General features: G+C 36.9%; 4 protein-coding genes across 6 annotated transcripts in view; 3 read left to right on the top strand and 1 right to left on the bottom strand.

Moving 5' to 3' along the window:
• The window catches only part of gja8a (gap junction protein alpha 8 paralog a), a 35573-nt gene extending 31944 nt beyond the window's left edge, over positions 1–3629 (top strand). For both annotated transcript variants that reach the window (XM_079619400.1, XM_079619399.1), the window contains exon 3: positions 502–3629. In XM_079619400.1, the coding sequence (XP_079475526.1) occupies positions 515–2662 (2148 nt within the window). In that variant the 5' untranslated portion in view covers positions 502–514 and the 3' untranslated portion in view covers positions 2663–3629. The remainder of the gene's footprint in view (positions 1–501) is intronic.
• Positions 3630–6410: 2781 nt separating this feature from the next.
• Positions 6411–9667, bottom strand: LOC307002285 (uncharacterized protein). The gene is given in 11 exon segments (XM_079619753.1): positions 6411–7130; positions 7240–7266; positions 7430–7453; positions 7611–7647; positions 7969–8115; positions 8206–8310; positions 8589–8726; positions 8806–8919; positions 9008–9052; positions 9174–9292; positions 9569–9667. Coding segments are annotated over 11 exon segments (1302 nt in total). The 5' UTR covers positions 9588–9667; the 3' UTR covers positions 6411–6603.
• Positions 9668–10278: 611 nt separating this feature from the next.
• Positions 10279–15033, top strand: piga (phosphatidylinositol glycan anchor biosynthesis, class A). 2 transcript variants are annotated; one of them, XM_079619751.1, is made up of 7 exons: positions 10279–10565; positions 10820–11124; positions 11864–12296; positions 12703–12835; positions 12936–13068; positions 13367–13573; positions 14076–15033. In XM_079619751.1, the coding sequence occupies exons 2-7, from the start codon at positions 10843–10845 to the stop codon at positions 14331–14333; spliced, it is 1446 nt and encodes a 481-aa protein (XP_079475877.1). In that variant the 5' UTR covers positions 10279–10565; positions 10820–10842; the 3' UTR covers positions 14334–15033. The 2 variants fall into 2 exon arrangements, with proteins under 2 accessions (XP_079475877.1, XP_079475878.1); XM_079619752.1 differs by having other exon boundaries at positions 10323–10565; positions 10782–11124; positions 14076–15026.
• An 846-nt stretch (positions 15034–15879) lies between these two features.
• asb11 (ankyrin repeat and SOCS box containing 11) lies at positions 15880–19128 on the top strand. The gene is made up of 7 exons (XM_079619052.1): positions 15880–16107; positions 16752–16831; positions 17069–17176; positions 17283–17433; positions 17521–17655; positions 18604–18789; positions 18869–19128. Exons 1-7 carry the CDS (start codon positions 16011–16013, stop codon positions 18991–18993), a joined length of 882 nt encoding a protein of 293 aa, XP_079475178.1. The 5' UTR covers positions 15880–16010; the 3' UTR covers positions 18994–19128.
• The last annotated feature ends 163 nt before the right edge of the window (positions 19129–19291 follow it).

Genomic DNA, 19291 nt, shown 5'->3' with positions numbered 1-19291 from the left:
CCCATTGGTGATGTGTTTTGGCAATAGCATATCTGAGTCTTACAGTTGTTTCCTGGTCCTGTTTGTAAATGGTCAGTTCAGTCTAGTTTTGTTTAAATAGAAGGTTTACAGATTAGTGAGATGGTACACTTTGAAAGTATTTTTGTGATATCACTAACTATATTTTGAAAATGCTGTATAAAAAAACAGCAAGTTTATATTATGTATGTATCAGGCTTATTATGCATCACTGGATAATGTAAAAGACACTTGGGTTGCACTTTATTTTAACAGTATGTGCACTCGCGTGTACTTTCATAAGAGTGTACTGGGTAACATGAGGTTACTAGATGGGTTAAGGTTAGGTTTAGGGGTAGGTTCAGGGTTAGTTACCCAGTTATTCCAATTACTATAACAAGTACATAGTGTGTACATGGGAACAAGACTGTAAAATAAAAAGTGCTAATGACACATGTGTCATCTTGTTTCCCCCTAATTCCTTTTTGTCTTTCTTGTACACAGCTAATATACAACCATGGGAGACTGGAGCTTCTTGGGTAATATTTTGGAGGAAGTAAACGAGCACTCCACTGTGATTGGCCGTGTTTGGCTCACGGTGCTGTTCATTTTCCGCATCTTAATTCTGGGCACGGCTGCTGAGTTTGTCTGGGGAGACGAGCAGTCTGATTACATATGTAACACTAAGCAGCCAGGTTGTGAGAACGTGTGTTACGACGAGGCCTTTCCGATCTCTCACATCCGTCTATGGGTGTTACAGATCATTTTTGTATCCACACCTTCGCTTGTATACGTCGGCCATGCTGTCCATTACATTCACATGGAGGAGAAGCGCAAGGAGCGTGAAGAAGCTGAGGTTAGCCACCAACAGGAAATAGGTGAGGAGCGTCTTCCCCTAGCGACGGATCAGGGAAGTGTTCGCACCACCAAGGAGACCAGCACGAAGAGTAGCAAAAAGTTCAGACTTGAGGGAACCTTGCTTTGCACCTATATCTGCCATATCATCTTCAAAGCTCTGTTTGAAGTAGGCTTCGTGGTCGGGCAATACTTCCTCTACGGGTTCCGCATCCTGCCACTGTACCAGTGCAGTCGTTGGCCATGCCCCAACACGGTAGATTGTTACGTCTCCCGGCCCACCGAAAAGACTATCTTCATCATTTTCATGCTGGCAGTTGCTTGCGTTTCATTGTTCCTCAACTTTGTGGAGATCAGCCACCTTGGCTTGAAGAAGATCCGCTTTGTGTTCCATCGACCAGCTCCTGCACAGTTGGAACCTCTTGGACCACCGGAGAGAAGCTTACCGTTTCTCTTAAACACCCCTGTCCAAAAACGCAAAGGCTATAGGCACCTTGAAGAGGAGAAGATAGATGATGTTGCACACATATATCCACTAGCTGAGATCGGTATGGAAGAGGGACAGTTCTTGTCACCTCAACTGGAGAAGGAGCAGAAAAGGAGTCAGGAGGTGGTTATGCCAACAGCTCCACCTGTAGAGGAGACAATCATTTGCGATGAGACTCTACCCTCCTTCATTCAGGTCACAGAGACACTATCAGAGCTCCCACCAGAGCAGCTACTTCGAGAAGGAGATGAGGTAGACAGCTTAAAGACTCAGACAGCTTTACCAGAAGTACTGGAGGAGCGATCAGAGGAAGAAAGTGTGGAGGAAACATATTTAATATCACTTGAGGAGAGTCTGGATATAGATCTAAGAGAACTGGCCAGTAGAGAGACAACTGAGGAAAAGTCAGTGAAAAAGAGTTTGGTAGATGCTGAGCCAACACAAGAGGAAAACTTTTCAGGAGCTCAAGAGAATGAAATCTCACAGGAATTTGGGGGAAAGGAAGATAACACCTATAAGGACAAGGGGTTAAGAGAAGAAGAGAGTTTACCTGATGTGGTAGAGGAAGGGACAGAAATTGGGGCGTCTAATGAAGAGAGAGAACTTTGTGAGATTGAGCCTTTTGTAAATGAGGACATTTTGGAGGAGGTAAAAACTTTAGCTGATGAGAAGATTGCTGGAGATTTGGGGGAACAAAAGTCTGAGGCTTTAGGGGAGGTTGTAGGGTCAAATGTATCTGACATAGAGCCCATTGGGGATGAAGTGGATTTGGGAAAAGACAAAGCTCAGGGGGATGTAGAAGAGACAGAAGGGGAAGGAGTTCAAAGGGATGAAGTAGACACAGGAGTGGGTGGAACTTTAAAAGATGTAGATAATATAGGAAAGGGTGGTGCTCTAGAGGATTTAGTGGATGCAGGAAGAAGTTGTGCTCTAGAAGATGAAGTTTTAGAAAATCTAAATGAGAATAGACCTATTGAGACTGCATTCAATACAGGTGAGGAAGTTCTAGATAAAGCTCTAGGACTTTCAGTTGACTCTGTACCGGTGAAAACTTTGGGGCAGGATGGGGTGTCATTAGATATAGAGGATCCAGAGGAGTTGAAAGGCTCTAGGGAGTGGGATGAGAAAGAAGAAGACTCTGTGGAAACTGGAGGCCCTGAGAAGGAGGAGTGTTCTGAAAAACCAAAAGCCTTGAAGGCCATAGAGGAGGTGATGGATGTTCCACTTATAGCTCTGGAACTAGAGACAACAGAGGAAACAAGATCATTAAGTCGTCTTAGCAAAGGGAGCAGCAGAGCCAGGTCAGATGATCTAACTATATGACTGACCAAACAGAAACTTAATCAAATTCTTTGATTCCATATTTCTCTAGTGCCACATTATCAGATGGACCAGCATACATGCATGTTTTCTAGATCAGGAGTTTTCAAAATCTGATGCCAAATTATGCTTCCTTTTATACTGAAGGATAAAGGCAGCTATGTATTTTCATGCATAAGGATTTATAATAATTGAGAAAAAGTCCCATAGCACCCCTCTGTGGTAAGGTGTCCCAGATCCAAGTTTGAAAAACTCCTGTTCTAGATGATACATTTTCACACAAGTTTATCTTAAAAGCAAAAGAAACTGAAAAAAAAATCATATCAATAGCTGATACGGTAAACATATAAACATAGCCACTTTCTAAAAAGTAGCTAATTTCTCGCCGTGAAAAGTATTAAAGACATATTTTCCTAACACAATTTTATTTCTTTTTTTTTAATGTCAAACATTTAAGTTTTGAAGCAAGAAAATGTAGGTTAAAGAATACAAGCAAAAAACAAACAACAACAAAAAATACAAGTCTTGATTTTAGCTATTTTTTCATAGCTTTTATTACAAATCCACAGGGATAGTCACAGGGAGTAAATAATCTCACATTCTCAATTTATGCCTTATCTGTCGGTTGTGTTTAAAAGTTATGTTTATCTATACATTTGCCATTTATTGTTTCATGCTGATTCTGGGCCATAGAAATAATTGTGTTATTGTTTATAAATCCACCAATTTGTGTATAACATTCACATCCTTTTTTGAGTTGTTCTGAATTGCTACTACCAATGGTGTTCAAGTCCATTAAAAAGAGTTTTTAAAAAGAGATAGTTCCATAATTGAGATGGACTGTATAATTTAAAAACGATTTATAACAATAATTTTATGCTGTGTGCAATACCTCTCACCAGATACAATGCTCCTTTACTGGTTTATATGTCAAGATTTTATCTGATAATAAAGATACTACAATGAGTGATGATTAAAGAGCCCTGTGTTTGTCTGTTGTGCAGGATAAAGCTTTTCACCTAACCTGAGACATAATTTCTTTCAAAATGTAGAAAGACACAGGACAACACTGAGAAACGAACCTTCTATGACCTCTAGTGCCCAAATATATTATAACTCATGGTTTTACTAACGTCTTAAAGGAGAACTCCGGTCAATTTTAACATTGAGCTCAATTTTTAGTAAATTTGGAGTGCTGTCAATACAGAGAACAACGACAAAAATCGGTGTTGCGTACACCGTGTTATCCTATTTTTAAATTTGCACCCTATTGACTTGATTGGGGCAAATTTTAAACCTGCTTTTATCTCTCTTATCATCCTTGATGTGTCATTACAACTACTATTATCGACTACTGTGGACTTCGACCGAAAACAGGAACTAAATACAGGTCTGTGCGCTTGTTGAATTAACATAATTTTTATGAATATCTTTCACATCTAATGCAGTCAGATTCACCGTGTTCACTCTGAATGAATCACTCAACATGGCTGGGCACTTGTAATGACACATCAAGGATGATAAGAGAAATAAAAGCAGGTTTAAAATTTGCCCCATTCAATAGGGTGCAAATTTTAAAAATAGGATAACACGGTGTAGGCAACACCGATTTTTGTCGTTGTTCTCTGTATTGACAGCACTCCAAATTTACTAAAAATTGAGCTCGATGTTAAAAATTGACCGGAGTTCTCCTTTAAAGGGGTGGTTGATTATGATTTTACTTTTTTAACTTTAGTTACTGTGTAATGTTGCTGTTAGAGCATAAACAACATCTGCAAAGTTACAACGCTCAAAGTTCAAAGCAAGGGGAACCCAGCCCCCGGGAACACCATTTATAGATTATCAAGACACTATGACCTAGGTGTACATTTTACCAGTTGTTATACAGTTTATACAAACATTATGGTCATCAACTAGTGGTTGATGTCTCAAACATAAATATAAATATATTTAAATTTAATATAAACATAAATAGCTTGCTGAATAATAGGCTAGGATCGCATTATGATTCATTAAATAAATAGAACGGAATGTCAGGGCTTTACTGAGTCATATGTAAATGTAGAAATATAATATTTAAACAACAACCGAACCGTCTTCCTATTTCCGGTGTGACGATCGAGTCTGTCCCAAAAATACCTCTCAATGCGCCCTCGTGGACTCGCGCCAAGGGCCCTATAAGTCTGCACTACATGACGTCACCAAAGTGTGGACTTTGGGGAAGTCCACAAGTCCGGAGTGTGCCATTTGGGACAGGGCCATATTGTTGACATGACATCTGTATTTATAACTATCTCATTCATAAACTGTGTTTTGGGGATCTGGCTAACTTAAGCCCACAAAGGACAATATCGTATTAATACTAATTGAATAATTGTCTCAATTTATGGCAGCTTCCTATTTGAAAGAGCAGTTTCAGCCACTGCTTACAGGGGCGTGGAAATGTCCCCACAACAACAGACCGGCGTGCAATAAGTCTCCTCCAAGTGCCTCAAACAAAACTCCTGGACATCTCTTAAAGAGTCTATGCCGTGAACCTCGCATACTTTTGAGAATCCTACGTTTAGCTGATCTTGATAAATGCTCATTGTCTCTCATGTAAACACAACAGTTTTTCTTCCGCAATCACACGTCTGTGCTTTGTTTCCCGGCGGACAGAAAATAAACGCGACACTCGCGCCCCCCGGAAATCCGATAAAATTCAACCAGTCAGATGACGACTTCGACATTCCTGAAGTGTTTCCAGTTAAGTGTACCATATGCATCAGACGTTTAGCCAACGTTCTGTGGGCGTGACGTCTGAGGCTGAGACTACTCCTGCCTGGCTCAACTCCTCTGTCTCCTTCCCTTCACGTTTTCTGACAGTCGGTATCGCATAAAACCTAACTCCGGGGTTCTTATATGGGATGAATATAGTATCAAAATGATTAACACGTGCAAGCACAATTATCAATGAACTTGATGTTGCCGATATGTTTTATCCATGCCTTTCAACTTGTGTGTGCAAAATTCAAAATTGAATGAATGTGTAGCAATTTGAGACATTTTTGTAAATACAAATGTTTTCTTTTGTATTAGAGTATCATAATTTGCACATGCAAAAAAGAAGATGCATGTGTGGATCAGATGACACGCGTACATTCATTGATGTATTTTCTGAGTCGATCTCATTTGATTCATTTGGATTTTGAGACTTTCTTTTCGCTGTTTTTAAGCATTTCACAACCCACACACAAACAACTACACATGAATAGGCCTGGTGCTAATTATTAATGTGTGCACAACTACCCTTCTATTTGACAAATTCACAAATGTGCGTTGCTACATTTAAACCAATACAATACAACTTCTGCCGAATATAATGAACAGTGGCAAGGAAAACTAACTTTACCGTGCTCCGAGAGCCCTCTAGTGGTCAGGAGCATTTCCGCTGTGTTGCGGCTTTATTTCGTTGAAATGTATTTGTTGTACATTTTCCGTTGTGTTGTGGCTCATTTCCGTTGTGTTGTGGCTTAATTTCGTTGTGTTGTGTGAACTTATGTTTGCTTTTTAAATTTCGTTGTGTTGTGCACTACTGGGCCACCGTACACCGTAGTAACCTGATGTAACGTAACTGTCCTGACAGGCGACTCGATCACCAGAACCATTGGCTCAGGAGCAACTTCTGTGTTCTCTCCCTCATCAGGCTCAAGATTACGGCTACTGCTTGAGTCCTTATGAGATAAAAACACATGATAGAGGTACTGCCAGAAACAGGTAGAACTTATTTAATGAACAAACAGAAGAATAACATGACCGTGCATGTGCATATAAAGCATACATACAACAAAGCATTGGCTATCCAACAAACTTGTGCCTTCTTTTTAAAATTTGACTTTAAACTTAATGCATGAGAAAGGAAGGACCATGAGGTATGTATTAAACTACATGTTGTGAAGTACATTTTATGATGCAATCACCAACTCTCTGTCCGTCTCAATGGTGCCAAACATTGGGTAAATGTTTCCTGTCTCACTAAAGTCTGTGTTAAATGTGTAAATATGTCTTCTTTTCTCAGCATCATAGAAGGAGACGTGGCCCTCCTCTAAGTCCAGATAAACTCCTATCTTAGAGGGTGTTGGTAGGTTGAGTTTAGTGACTGGTCCAGTCAAAGCCATCAAAGTTCCCAGCTGCAGACGCAGATTCCAGTACCCTGCTTTTGTGTTCATGGTGACATAGCCATTACGAGGAGCTGATTCCTTCACAACTCCCACCCGCCACTCATATTTCTTCTTCACATCTACCTCCCAGTAATGGCTCCCTGTATTATAACCCTCTTTAGCTAGGACACAAGTCCAGCCATCAAATTTAGAATGCTTACGTTGGAACCCTTTCCAATTATTGAGACCATATTTTTTTGCCCTCAAAGATTTTCCATCTTCAGAGACTAGTAGATCTGGGTTGGCTGTGTTTGGATCCAGAATTACAACAGCTTTAAGAACAAAATGAGAATATATTGAAGTATTACAATTAAACTCTATATTGTAATGTATTTACATATATCTCTTGATAATAAAAGCTATATATCAGTTGAGCTTTACCTGTTGATTTTGTAATCCAGTTCCAAACTGCAAAAATGAAAGTAACATTGGATTAAACCTGACAAATTTATGCCAAATTGAGCATAAACAAAAAAAAAATCCTTCTTTCTTTCTATTTTTCCCAAATATTAAAATCCAATTAAAAGCGAAGCCATGATTTTATGAAAGTCAATGAGTCTAATGAAAATACCTGGGTTAGGAATGCGTAATCCAACTAGGAAAAAGGACAACAAGGAAACACAATGACATAACCTTTTTACACATATTTGAATGCAATTCATTATTCTCTGAGACAAATTTTTACCAGCATGAAAACAGCATAAAAACACTATATGTAAAATCTCTGTGGGACAGACCAAAGTAATCTTCACCTGCGTTTTTGGATCTCTGTTTACTCTTCACCCAATGTCTGGGGATTGAATCCTTCCACACAAAACAATAAAACCACAAATACTCTTTAAGATTGTACAATCATTTTGATTTAAATGTGATTGAAGTAATAAATAATAGATTTTTTTTTAAATATGATAAAAAAAGATTAATTAAATAAATATAAAAATGTGTCCCTAAGTATAAACATGAATCATAAAATTAATGACATTTTTTGAAAGTTTAAAACATCAGTTGAAATCTCATGCATTTAGATATGTTCTGTTACAAACAAAATATTGAAAAGCCATGGACTACTGTCTCAGTTATATAGCAACACTTGATTTCTTTACATGACCAATTTTCATTATGCTTTGAGCTTTCTGACTGTAGTACAGTCCATATTATCCAGTCCATTACTGGGAGTATGCTGGACTCTCCCTGCTTCCATTCTTTGTGGAGACCCCTCAGTGTTTCTTCACATTCCCTCTTTGGAAATATTGAGTTCTATAGTCAGAAAGATATTTGAGAAATGTGATTTAATCTTGTGCGTGACAGAAACGTATTATCCCTCTGATCTCTGTAAGCCGTACAAACCTGTTCCATGTCTTTCAGTGTGCAAGACCAATCAGACAAGATTTTTTTTGCTTTGTTAAATTTCATTTCACTGTTTGACAACTGCTCTGAACAGGTCTGTTGTATCTAGCAAACAAAAAAGAAGAAACGAAAGAGTAAACAAATACCACTGACAGTGACAACTAAAATAGGGTCTGATGTTAGTTATAGGGTTAATTCATAATTTTCCCTGTACCACTGTGTTATCTTGTCCTCACTTTACTCCAGGATGGTTAGAACACAAACTCTCAAAACAAGAAGAGGAATATTTTTACTGCTTATCACATATTAGTTTATGGCATCATGTCTGGTAAGGACATAAAGTAATCACATTCTGTGAAATGAATCAAAAAGTAGATCCAAACCTCTTCCTCGTCCAGTTGTTTTGTTTGTGTGTTCTCGAGATCTTCAGCCCATTGCAAAATATAATATTGCTGTTCCTCCTGTTCTTCTTTAGTCCCTTTCTTTTTAAACTTTCGAGTCATCAAGTAGAACATCTTTGACTGTGGGCATAATGCAGATCATTTCTGAAACTTCTGTTAAACTCATATGAAAATTCATATAATAATGTTAAATGTTTACCTGTACCACTCTGTCCAGTTCAGCAGCCAGATCTCTGATAATGTTCTTTGACTCGTCAAGTGAGTTGTCTTTTTGCTGAATGTTTTTGGTGGCTGGTATTTTGTAGTTGAACCGCTGCAGAGAGATTTTTACATACTGTATTAAGCAAATACTAGTTGCTTAAACTAAAGATCATTACTTTATATTACATGCATATGTTTACCTGGTAACAGTCCTTCCCAAAGTGTTTGAACATTTTAACAACACTCTATCAGGAAAAACGGGAACATGCCCAAACAATTAATTCACCATGCACCTTCAACAAATATTTTGGTACTGTTTAAAATAAAAAAAAAGAAACTGTCTATGTAAGATGTTTGTGACATTACCTCAGCACCACTCAGATCTGGCTTGATAATTGGGAATGATGCAGAAGCTCTTTTATTCTTCTTTGTGTTTGGCTTCATGAGACTAACATCACTTAAGGTAACTCCAGCGCTTTTTTCTTCTGCAACATATATAGACAGCCAATGATTTTAGTAACTGCAACTGGAAATGAAACAGTAAAGCTGTTGACACAGTGTGGTGAAGCTATTAATTACAAACAACTCAGTATGAAACATGCTTATGAGTGATGTTAACAAAGATGTCACACATTAATATACTTTTGATTATTTGTAGCACTATTCCAAATTCCTGCCATACAAAAGAATGTCTGAGAAAATACTGAAGATATTTTATTTTCCTAGCACTATAAGATGAACGTTTAAAAAAAAATGCATACCAGCTGCTGGAAATGCCATTTTTCATGTATAGCGTAATCCAATAAGAGAACTTGAGAACACATAGGCTACTTGACTGTCACTGCAGTCGAAAAAACAAGGGTTGTTGTTTTGTTCAGCATATTTATACTAGACCGCCCTGTCGAGCCAAAAGTGAAACTATGTAAGTTTGTTTTTGTGTCAGATACTGATCCACCCACTGTTTTGTTTCCTCATGTAGGCCTATGCATGATTTGTAAGATGATTTGGAATGTATGCAAATAATGCAAGGTGTATGGACCATTTAGTGGAGCTATTTTTATAAGCTCTAAACTATTTTTAGAACTATTTTATACTTGTGATAATATGTGCTAACGTACAAACCCAGCGTCACCAAAGACATCCTTGAAAAGTATAGCCTACCCCTTATCGCACAACGTTCCCCTGAGGCAATGAAAATATAAACTGAATTTCTGAACATGCAAAATAAGAAAAACTTCATAAAACCTGACAAAAGGCTTCTCTTCTCTTTTTAGAGACATGTGCAGTTCATGTCATTTTAAACAAGGTGCAGCGATAAATCATTGATGGGCCACTTTACCTGAAAAGATATTCGTCGGGAGTGCATCTCAAAATGTTTATTGGTATAGAGACCTACCGTAAATAACACATTATGAACTGAATTCAAAAAATAATATTATTATATAATCAATGTATTTGCTGTAAACGTATTGTGTCCTCTAGAGGGCAGCACCTACCGTCGCATCATTTCATTTTACACCACGAAGAAAAGAATCCAAACATCACGGAAATAGACCATAGACGTGTGATGGTCTACTGATTTACTTGTATTTTATTCCAGAGAAACACAATTGAAACCTTTAAAAAATGTATAATATAACGATGGATTTAAAACGTGATAAAGATGTAACGTAACAAGGTCGAGCACACATCTTAAATCAGTCTTTGTTCATTTGTTCAGGATTCAGTTTCATTTTTTATCAGCCAGTGATTGACTGGGTGAGTGTTTCAGTATCTTTCTAGTTAATTTACATTTATGTAACGTTAAATGTAACGTAACATGAATGTACATAAAGTTAGTTAAATTCGTGTAACTGTTTTACTGTCTGTCTGTCTGTCTATTAAATCAAGTAGGTGCAAGTCTTGCAGTGTTGTTGTAGTGACGTTCAACCACAATATACTGCAATATATAGCTTGTGTAACTGTGTTTTGCAGAACTACATGTGTTGTACATCTCTACTTTTGTATGTCAGAGCACTGAGGATTTCACAACACCATGGGCAACAGGAGAAGAGGTCACACTCATGCACCTAAAACACCACCTCTATCCCTGGACACACACTCCTCTGATAATGAGCAGGACGTGAAGCACAGGATATGTATGGTGTCAGACTTCTTCTACCCAAACATGGGTGGTGTGGAGAGTCACATCTACCAGCTCTCACAGTGCCTCATAGAGAAGGGCCATAAGGTTGTGATAGCAACGCATGCTTATGGAGACCGCCGTGGGATTCGCTACCTGACCAATGGACTGAAGGTGTATTACCTACCACTCCAGGTTTGTTTTACAATGTATTGCATTAGTTTAAAAGGGTCATGTCACACACTGCATAAATAACTCTTCTTTTTGAATATATATAAAAATAATTAATAATTTATGCCTATGATGGATCCTTCAGAAATCATTCTTATTTACTGATTTGGTGCTCAAGAAACATTAATTATAAATAAGGCTGAAAACAATTGTGTTGCTTAGTGCTTAATATTTTTGTAGAAAGTGTGATAAACTACCATTCAAAAGTTTGGTGTAAGTACAAACACAAAGAAAGATTGAATTGATCAAAAGTGACAGGCATTTATAATGTTGTCAAATATTTCAAATAAACCTTCTATTCATCAAAGAATCCTGAAGAAAATGTATTATGGTTTTTACACAAAAAAAATAGCCAGATAATAATTACCATTATTAATAATTGAGCACCAATAATAATTAATAATAACTAACTGAGCACCAAATCAGCACATTAGAGTGATTTTTGAAGGATCATGTGATACTGAAGACTAGTAAGGATGCTGAAAATTCCATCACAGGAATGAATTTTAAAATATATTCAAATAGAAAAGTTATATAAATTTCACAATATTACTGTCTTCACTGTATATTTGATCAAATTAATGCAGCCTTGGTGAGCATAAAAGACTTCTTTCAAAAACATAAAACAATCTTAATTATCCCAAGCTTTTGACCGACAGTGTAGCTACATATCAAACTTCTCACTCACATCCCTTCTTTTCAGGTCATGTATAATCAGTCCACAGCCACCACCTGCTTTCACAGTTTGCCGCTATTCCGATGCGTGTTTGTGCGTGAGCGCATCACAATCGTGCACGCCCACAGCTCCTTCTCCGCGATGGCCCATGATGCTCTGTTTCACGCTAAGACTATGGGGCTCAACACTGTATTCACAGACCACTCTCTCTTTGGATTTGCGGACCTGAGCTCTGTACTGACCAATAAGCTGCTGACTGTCTCTCTGTGTGACACGAATCACATCGTGTGTGTGTCGTACACTAGTAAAGAGAACACTGTACTGCGAGCCACCCTGGACCCTGAGATCGTCTCTGTCATCCCTAATGCTGTTGACCCCACTGACTTCACCCCTGACCCCAGTCGTCGGGACAACAGCAAGATCACCATTGTGGTCATCAGTCGACTAGTTTACAGGAAAGGTGAGGAGAACATGCTGATTTTATCTGTATAGCTAAATAATGTAAAAAACATTTTAATAGCATTTTTATTAAAAAAAATTGAATTTAATGACTAAAATCATTAAAAATATATATATATAAATAAATGTGTTATTTGTTTATGTGTTTTGTTTTTCCATAATAATAATTTCACTTTTTTTTTTCATAATATTATAAAATAATATAAAAGTAAAATGTAAAGCCACTTAAATTGTATGTAAAGATGCTTAATAAGATATTTTCAAGAATTGTATTATGAATTAAATTCATAGAGACTTTTTATTCAGTGTGATATCAGGACCGTTTTGACTTTATGTCCCCTTAAAATATCTGAATGAATTTCAAATCAGAAATGAATATGCTCATAACAGAATCTGCTGTTTTGCAGGGATTGATTTACTAAGTGGAATCATTCCTGAACTGTGTGGAAAGCATCCAGATCTCTGCTTTCTGATTGGTGGTGAAGGACCCAAAAGAATCGTATTGGAAGAGGTTCGAGAGAAATATCAGCTTCATGACAGGTAAGAAAGCCAGTATGCCTGAGCAATGATTGGGTGTAGATGTAGAGCAATTGTCTAGATGTAAGTATGTGTATAATTTCTTTTTCATGTATATATTAAGGGTTCGTCTGCTGGGAGCTCTGGATCATAAGGATGTGAGGGATGTTCTTGTTCAGGGTCATGTCTTTCTCAATACTTCTCTAACTGAGGCCTTCTGTATGGCCATAGTGGAGGGAGCCAGCTGTGGGTTGCACGTATGTGTGTTTTTTTTTTTATATGAATATGAATGAGTGAAGTAACATTATGCAAGTAAAATAGGTTGCAAATGACATTTTATGTTGACTCTAAGTTGAACAAAAGTATATTGTGTGAGAGTATGTTCATAGTATGGACAATATATGTTAGTGACATGAAGGCCAAGTATGGTAACCTAGACTCAGTCCAGTGACAGTCTGACTCTAACCATTAGGCCACAACTGCCTCACATATATGATGGATATATACAGTATATACTTTTTAATGCTACAATTAACTGGTTTATTGTGTGTGTAGGTGGTGAGCACTCGTGTTGGAGGTATACCTGAAGTCCTGCCTGATGAGTTGGTGACTCTGTGTGAACCATCAGTTCAGTCACTTTGCGATGGCTTGGAAACTGTAATTGCAAGAATACGCACAGGAAATGTGGCGTCTCCTGCCACCATCCACCGCAAGGTCCGAACCCTGTACACTTGGAGAAATGTTGCCGAGCGCACAGAAAAGGTGACTTTTAAGAACATGCTTCAATTCAATAATTATTTGTTGTTTATTATTGTGTAATTATTATTGTTGTACACAACCATTCAAAAGTTTGGAATCAGTAAGATTTTTTTGTATTTTTAAAATATCTTATGCTCACCAAAGCTAATATTGTAAAATATAAATCAAATTTAAAATAGCTGTTTTCTATTTGATTGTATTTTAAAATGTAATTTATTCCTATGGTGGTAATGCTGATTTTTCACCAGCCATTTACTCCAGTCTTCAATGTCACATGATCCTGATTACCCAGAAATCATTGTAATATTCGTGATGCTTTTTTTGTGTTAATTTAAAAAAAAAAAAAAAAAATGTTAAATAGAAATCTTGTGTAAGATTATAAATGTCTATGTCACTTTTTGATGAATAATGTCTCCTTGCTAAAAAAAAAAAACAATTAATTTCTCTAAAAAAAATCTCACTGACCCAAATTTTCTAAATTGTAGTCTTCCTGTGTTTGCTTCAGGTGTACAATCGGGTGTGCAGGGAGCCCGTTTTGCCATTGTCTGACCGACTGCATAGACTGCGCTCTCACTGTGGTGCCGTGGCAGGCTCCATTTTCTCTTTTGTTGCTGTTATTACCTTCCTCTTCCTGCTTTTCCTGCAGTGGCTCCGCCCAGATCATCTAATTGATGTCGCTGTAGACTCATCAGGCCCCCACAGCCGCTTGGGGCAGCACGTTAGTAAGAAAACAAGTAAGACACCAAACCCGGCTGTGTCCTGAGTGACTAATGATCTAACATGAACTGAACCCCAATGAACTGAATTGTAGTACCAATGTACTACGGTACATCAAAACATGAACTGACTGTACCCGTTTACATTCCTGTATAAAACAGTGACCTCAGGTGTAGAGAAAGCTTTTAAGAGCTGTCCTCAGCCACTCCCAGAGCCCAGCGCCTGCTTTTGCACAATGAAAAGCTGGATTCTAGATAAATAAATGACAAACAGGGGCAGCTTTTATCACCTTTACATTGTTCATCTCACAGCATATCCGTATGCTTGAGATGTGATTTCAAACTGGTGTATATGAACTGAACTAAAATGTTTAATGAGAAACTGTTTTTGAGCTTTAGTGGAGCTATGAATCATATCGCTTCTTTAATCTGACGGTACTTCTTTCTCTGTAAACTGGTTTTGACTTCTATTGCTGATTTTTATTGTCTAACGTTGGATAGTGACATGAACGTATTTATTTTAAACCCAAACACCCCATTTTTTTTTGGCTTCACATGCAGCACACTCATTTTAAGGCACTATACTTCACTTTTCATACTTGCTTTCTTTTACGTTGCACCTATTTTATATTGACCTTCTCTGTGGGTATGATGATCATGGTTATAATGCACAAACGTTTATACTACCTGAAAGTGGTATTAACTTGAATTTTTTCAATAAACTTTATTAACATGCAATAAGTACTGTATACATTATTATTTTTACTGTTTCAGCTTTGGAGTGTTTGACATGAGTATTTGTTGGTGCTTTTTGAATTTTGTCCACACAATAACAAAATAATTGGAAGAATTAAATAAAAGTAAAATTAAATTTATTTAATAAATAAATAAATAAATATTTATTTATTTATTAAATAAATAAAACTTAAATAAAAGTTGAATTTAAAATTCAAACTAAAGAATATACATTAAATGAAGTCAATATGTGAAATTTTACTTTAAATGTGTGACTGTTGAGGATAAATGAGGCATGTTATGTTTATGTAAAGTTGTTTTTGTTGTAGATAACCGTCAGGGTCTCTCTGGATCAGGAATCTTATGCTAACACCCAAACAGGGCTGATAAAACACACCCTCAACCATTCAAGGCTAAATCCAGGAGTCGTTAACAAACACTTATCGCCCTTTCTGACTGCTTTCACACACATGCACATTCAATAGCCGCTCTATCCAGCTAGAACGATCCTGTTTCTGCATAACACTGGATGCAAATCATGTTTTGCTGGAGAGGTGGATACTGTATCACCAATTACATTTACAGTTACATTGGCTTTGGGTCATGATTCATTTTCTTTTTTCAAGTTTTAGCTATTTCTCTTGCTGTATACAAAAGTTTTTATAGGGATATATTGTCTTTACATACTGACTTTCATTTATTCTCTGAAACTGGTTAAAGGTTCTTGCTGTTGCATGTTTTTGCATCTCCTCTGCCCCTTCGACTCATTTTGAGGAGATTTGTTTATGTGGGGGATGCTCACCTCAGGAGTTTGGGGAGGTGGGGGTGTAAGCACATATCACTGATAACGGTGGGAGCTGCATTCTTGCCAAGGGGGTTCTTGTTTCTCTGAAGGCCATATAAACTCCTCTGAAGAGTTTCTCTGTCCACCACTATCACAATTGTTCTCTTCCTGCGAGGTCTCCGAGTTGTCTTCTTGTAAAGTGGAGATGGCTGTGGTACATGCTGAAGTGAACGTCTGGAGTAATCCATGGGATCACAGGTTTCACATATATGGAGGACAAGTGTGTAATACACTAATGGCAGGTGAGTTTTCCTCCTCTACCTATGTTATTCTCTCACTCTTCTTGAATGTTTTCAGTAGTTAAACGCACATTTAAAACAAGAACCAAGCTCGTTCTGTTTTCACAATTTGTTTTACAATTTTATTACACTACCTAAAATACCTACATTTATATCAACCAATTTGTCACCATTGGACCATGAAACGTGTGATAGTAACATACTATATAGCATCAAGCCAGCGTTCCAGACCATTCAATTTTACAATTATATGGACATAGAAAAATGAAATTGACGTTGGCTTAGATAGAATGATGGTCTAGAAGATAACCCAATCTGACTTTACAGCAGGACTGGTTTTAAATAGTTAGTTTAGAAAGCTTTTAAGTGATAAACTTATTCAAAAAGAAGGAATTGCGTGTGGGTTTAATTGGCTATACTTGGAGGATACTTTCCCTGGATATTTGCTAATTTATTAAAATAATTGCTCATTCCTGATTTACTTTACTAATTGCTTGAAAAAAGTAATCGGATTACATACCTTAAAGATTAAGTAGTGTTTCTTGTAATGCATTACCCCAACACTGAATATTATTTAAATATCAAAACAACAAATGTGATATGGCACATCCTCATTTAAACATGTGTGCATGTTTCTGCTTTGTTAGGTTCCTGGGATGACAGAACACCTCTACACGATGCTGCTTTGCAAGGAAGATTGCTGCCACTGCGAAGACTCCTTTCACAGGTACTAATGGGAGGAACACTTACCCAAACTGTATAGCTAAGTAATTAGAGTTCACAAAAAGTATTTAGACACTTAATCGACAATGAAATAAGAATAAATGTCATTGGACTAGATGATATAAACCAGCCCGACTGGTCTGGGGCCACTATTTCATATTGAGATTTAAGGACAGATGTATTAAAACAAACGGTTATTATGAATGAAGGAAATTAATTGTCCATGTTTGCATTTTTATAGGGATACAAAGTGGGCATGACTACATTAGATGGAATCACACCACTGCATGAAGCATGTGTTGGAGGCCATTTTACCTGTGCTAAACTTCTCCTGGAACATGGCGCTGATGTATGTATATAGGCCTAACTTTCTCTTTATTTGCAATATGTATGCCTTTATTTTGCTCTTTTTCGCTGCATAAACATGCATTATGCTAAAATATGTATGCATTCAGGCGAATGCTGTCTCCTTTGATGGAGTCACTCCTCTCTTCAATGCATGCTGGAGTGGAAACCCCGCTCTTGTCAGCCTCATTCTGATGTACAGCTCGGTCCACCATCCAGCTCATCTGCTGAGCTCACCTCTTCATGAAGCAGCAAAGAGAGGTATATGTGATGATTCTTGTGAATTTACAGAGAACTGTAAACATTGGGATTTCAGTCAACTGGATTATCTGTGTGTACATGTTTTAGGTCACACAGCGTGTGTTGAACTGCTGCTGTCTCATGGTGTGAATGTGGACATGGAGTTGCCCAGCATAGGAACACCGCTGTACTGTGCATGTGAATCCAAGAGCACAGACTGTGTTCAGAGCTTGCTGATCTCAGGTCAGAATCACACACGCCACCCTTCATGGGTTAATTCATTATTTTTTGTTATTATCTCAAAGGTAATTCTCACATGCACATTACTGTAGTACAGTAACAAAAATATCCTTTCCGGATCATGCATTGTCTCTTTCTTTTTGTTTAGTTACAACTAAATAGATTAATTAGCAAGTAATCAATTAGAGAAAATGTCAAATCTAATCCAAGCTAAATCATACATATATAAATAAATAAATTTAAATAATATATAATTATTTGTTCCCACTAATTAGCAGGGTTATTTTGGTTTTATACAGTTAATATTTATATCTTCAGTGTTCACTTTAATATTAGTTTAAGTTTTAGTATACATAGCTTTTAACACACACATTTTATTTCAGTTTCAGTAATTTTATTTTGAATTATTTTGTCTTATTTATTTCTAACTTTCATTTAAGTTTAAGTTTTTAGTCTAATATTGGTAATACTTTACAATTAGGTTTACTAGTTAATATTAGTAAGTGTATTAACTAACATGAACTAACAATTGGCAATATATTTGTTACAGTATTTATTAATATTTGTTAATATTAGTTAATACAAATCCAGCTGTTCATTGTTTGTTCATGTTAGTTCACAGTGTATTAACTAATATTAACAAACTTTGATTTTAACAATGTATTAGTAAATGTTAAAATTAATAAATATAATGAATAAATACTGAAGAAGTATTGATCATTCTTATTTCATGTTAACTAAGGTAGTTAACTTTTGTTAAGTAATGAACCTTATTGTAAAGTGTCAACCTAATATTTATATATAATTATAATATAATATGAATATATTTTATTTCAGCTTTATTTCAATTTCCAAAAATGATTTTAAGTAGCCTAGTTTTAGTTTTAGTCAACAATAGCAACACTGCTAATCACTGTGCATTACAGTAAATTGCTCCTTGTCTCTCTCCAGGCGCTGATGTGCAATGTGGGCGGGGTCTTGACACACCTTTACATGCTGCAACCAGAGTGGGCGGGGCAAAGGAGGTGGAGCTACTGTTGGAGCATGGAGCTTATCCTACATCAAGGAACTCTGAGGGAAAGAAACCTCTGGAATTGACTACAGATCAGAGTGTCAAACATCTCTTGCAGACTGCAGGTAAATAAACACTAATTAAACACTCAGTATGCCACAGTACTATTGCGATACTGATTCTGGCTTGTGATCGGTTCTGCAGGTCCTTGCTCTCTTTCTCAACTGTGCAGATGGTCTATTCGACGTTCACTGGGACAAAAAGGACTAAACAAAACCAATATGCTTTGCTTACCACATATCCTGCACAATTATCTTCTCTATCATTAAAACACACATACATATTCTCCAAAAACTCTTCTTCTCTTTTAGTAACATTATGTGCACAGTTTTATCTGTAAATAATCTTTGTATAAATGTAGCTACTTAATCTTTGCTTTTTGTAATAAATATTTTTATACATTCACAGGCTATTCATTTGTTGAAATGTACACACACACACACACACACACACACTCACACTCACACTCACACTCACACTATTTACTAATTGCTAACAAAACATTAACAGACGAGAATTACCTGATCTATCCAGTAGATGGCAGCTTTGTAACATAAGTAAGATAAT

The sequence above is a fragment of the Phoxinus phoxinus genome (assembly GCF_949152265.1).
Source record: "Phoxinus phoxinus genome assembly, chromosome: 7".
In the NCBI taxonomy this organism is placed as follows: Eukaryota; Metazoa; Chordata; class Actinopteri; order Cypriniformes; family Leuciscidae; genus Phoxinus; species Phoxinus phoxinus.
This window is presented reverse-complemented; position numbering and strand designations above follow the sequence as displayed.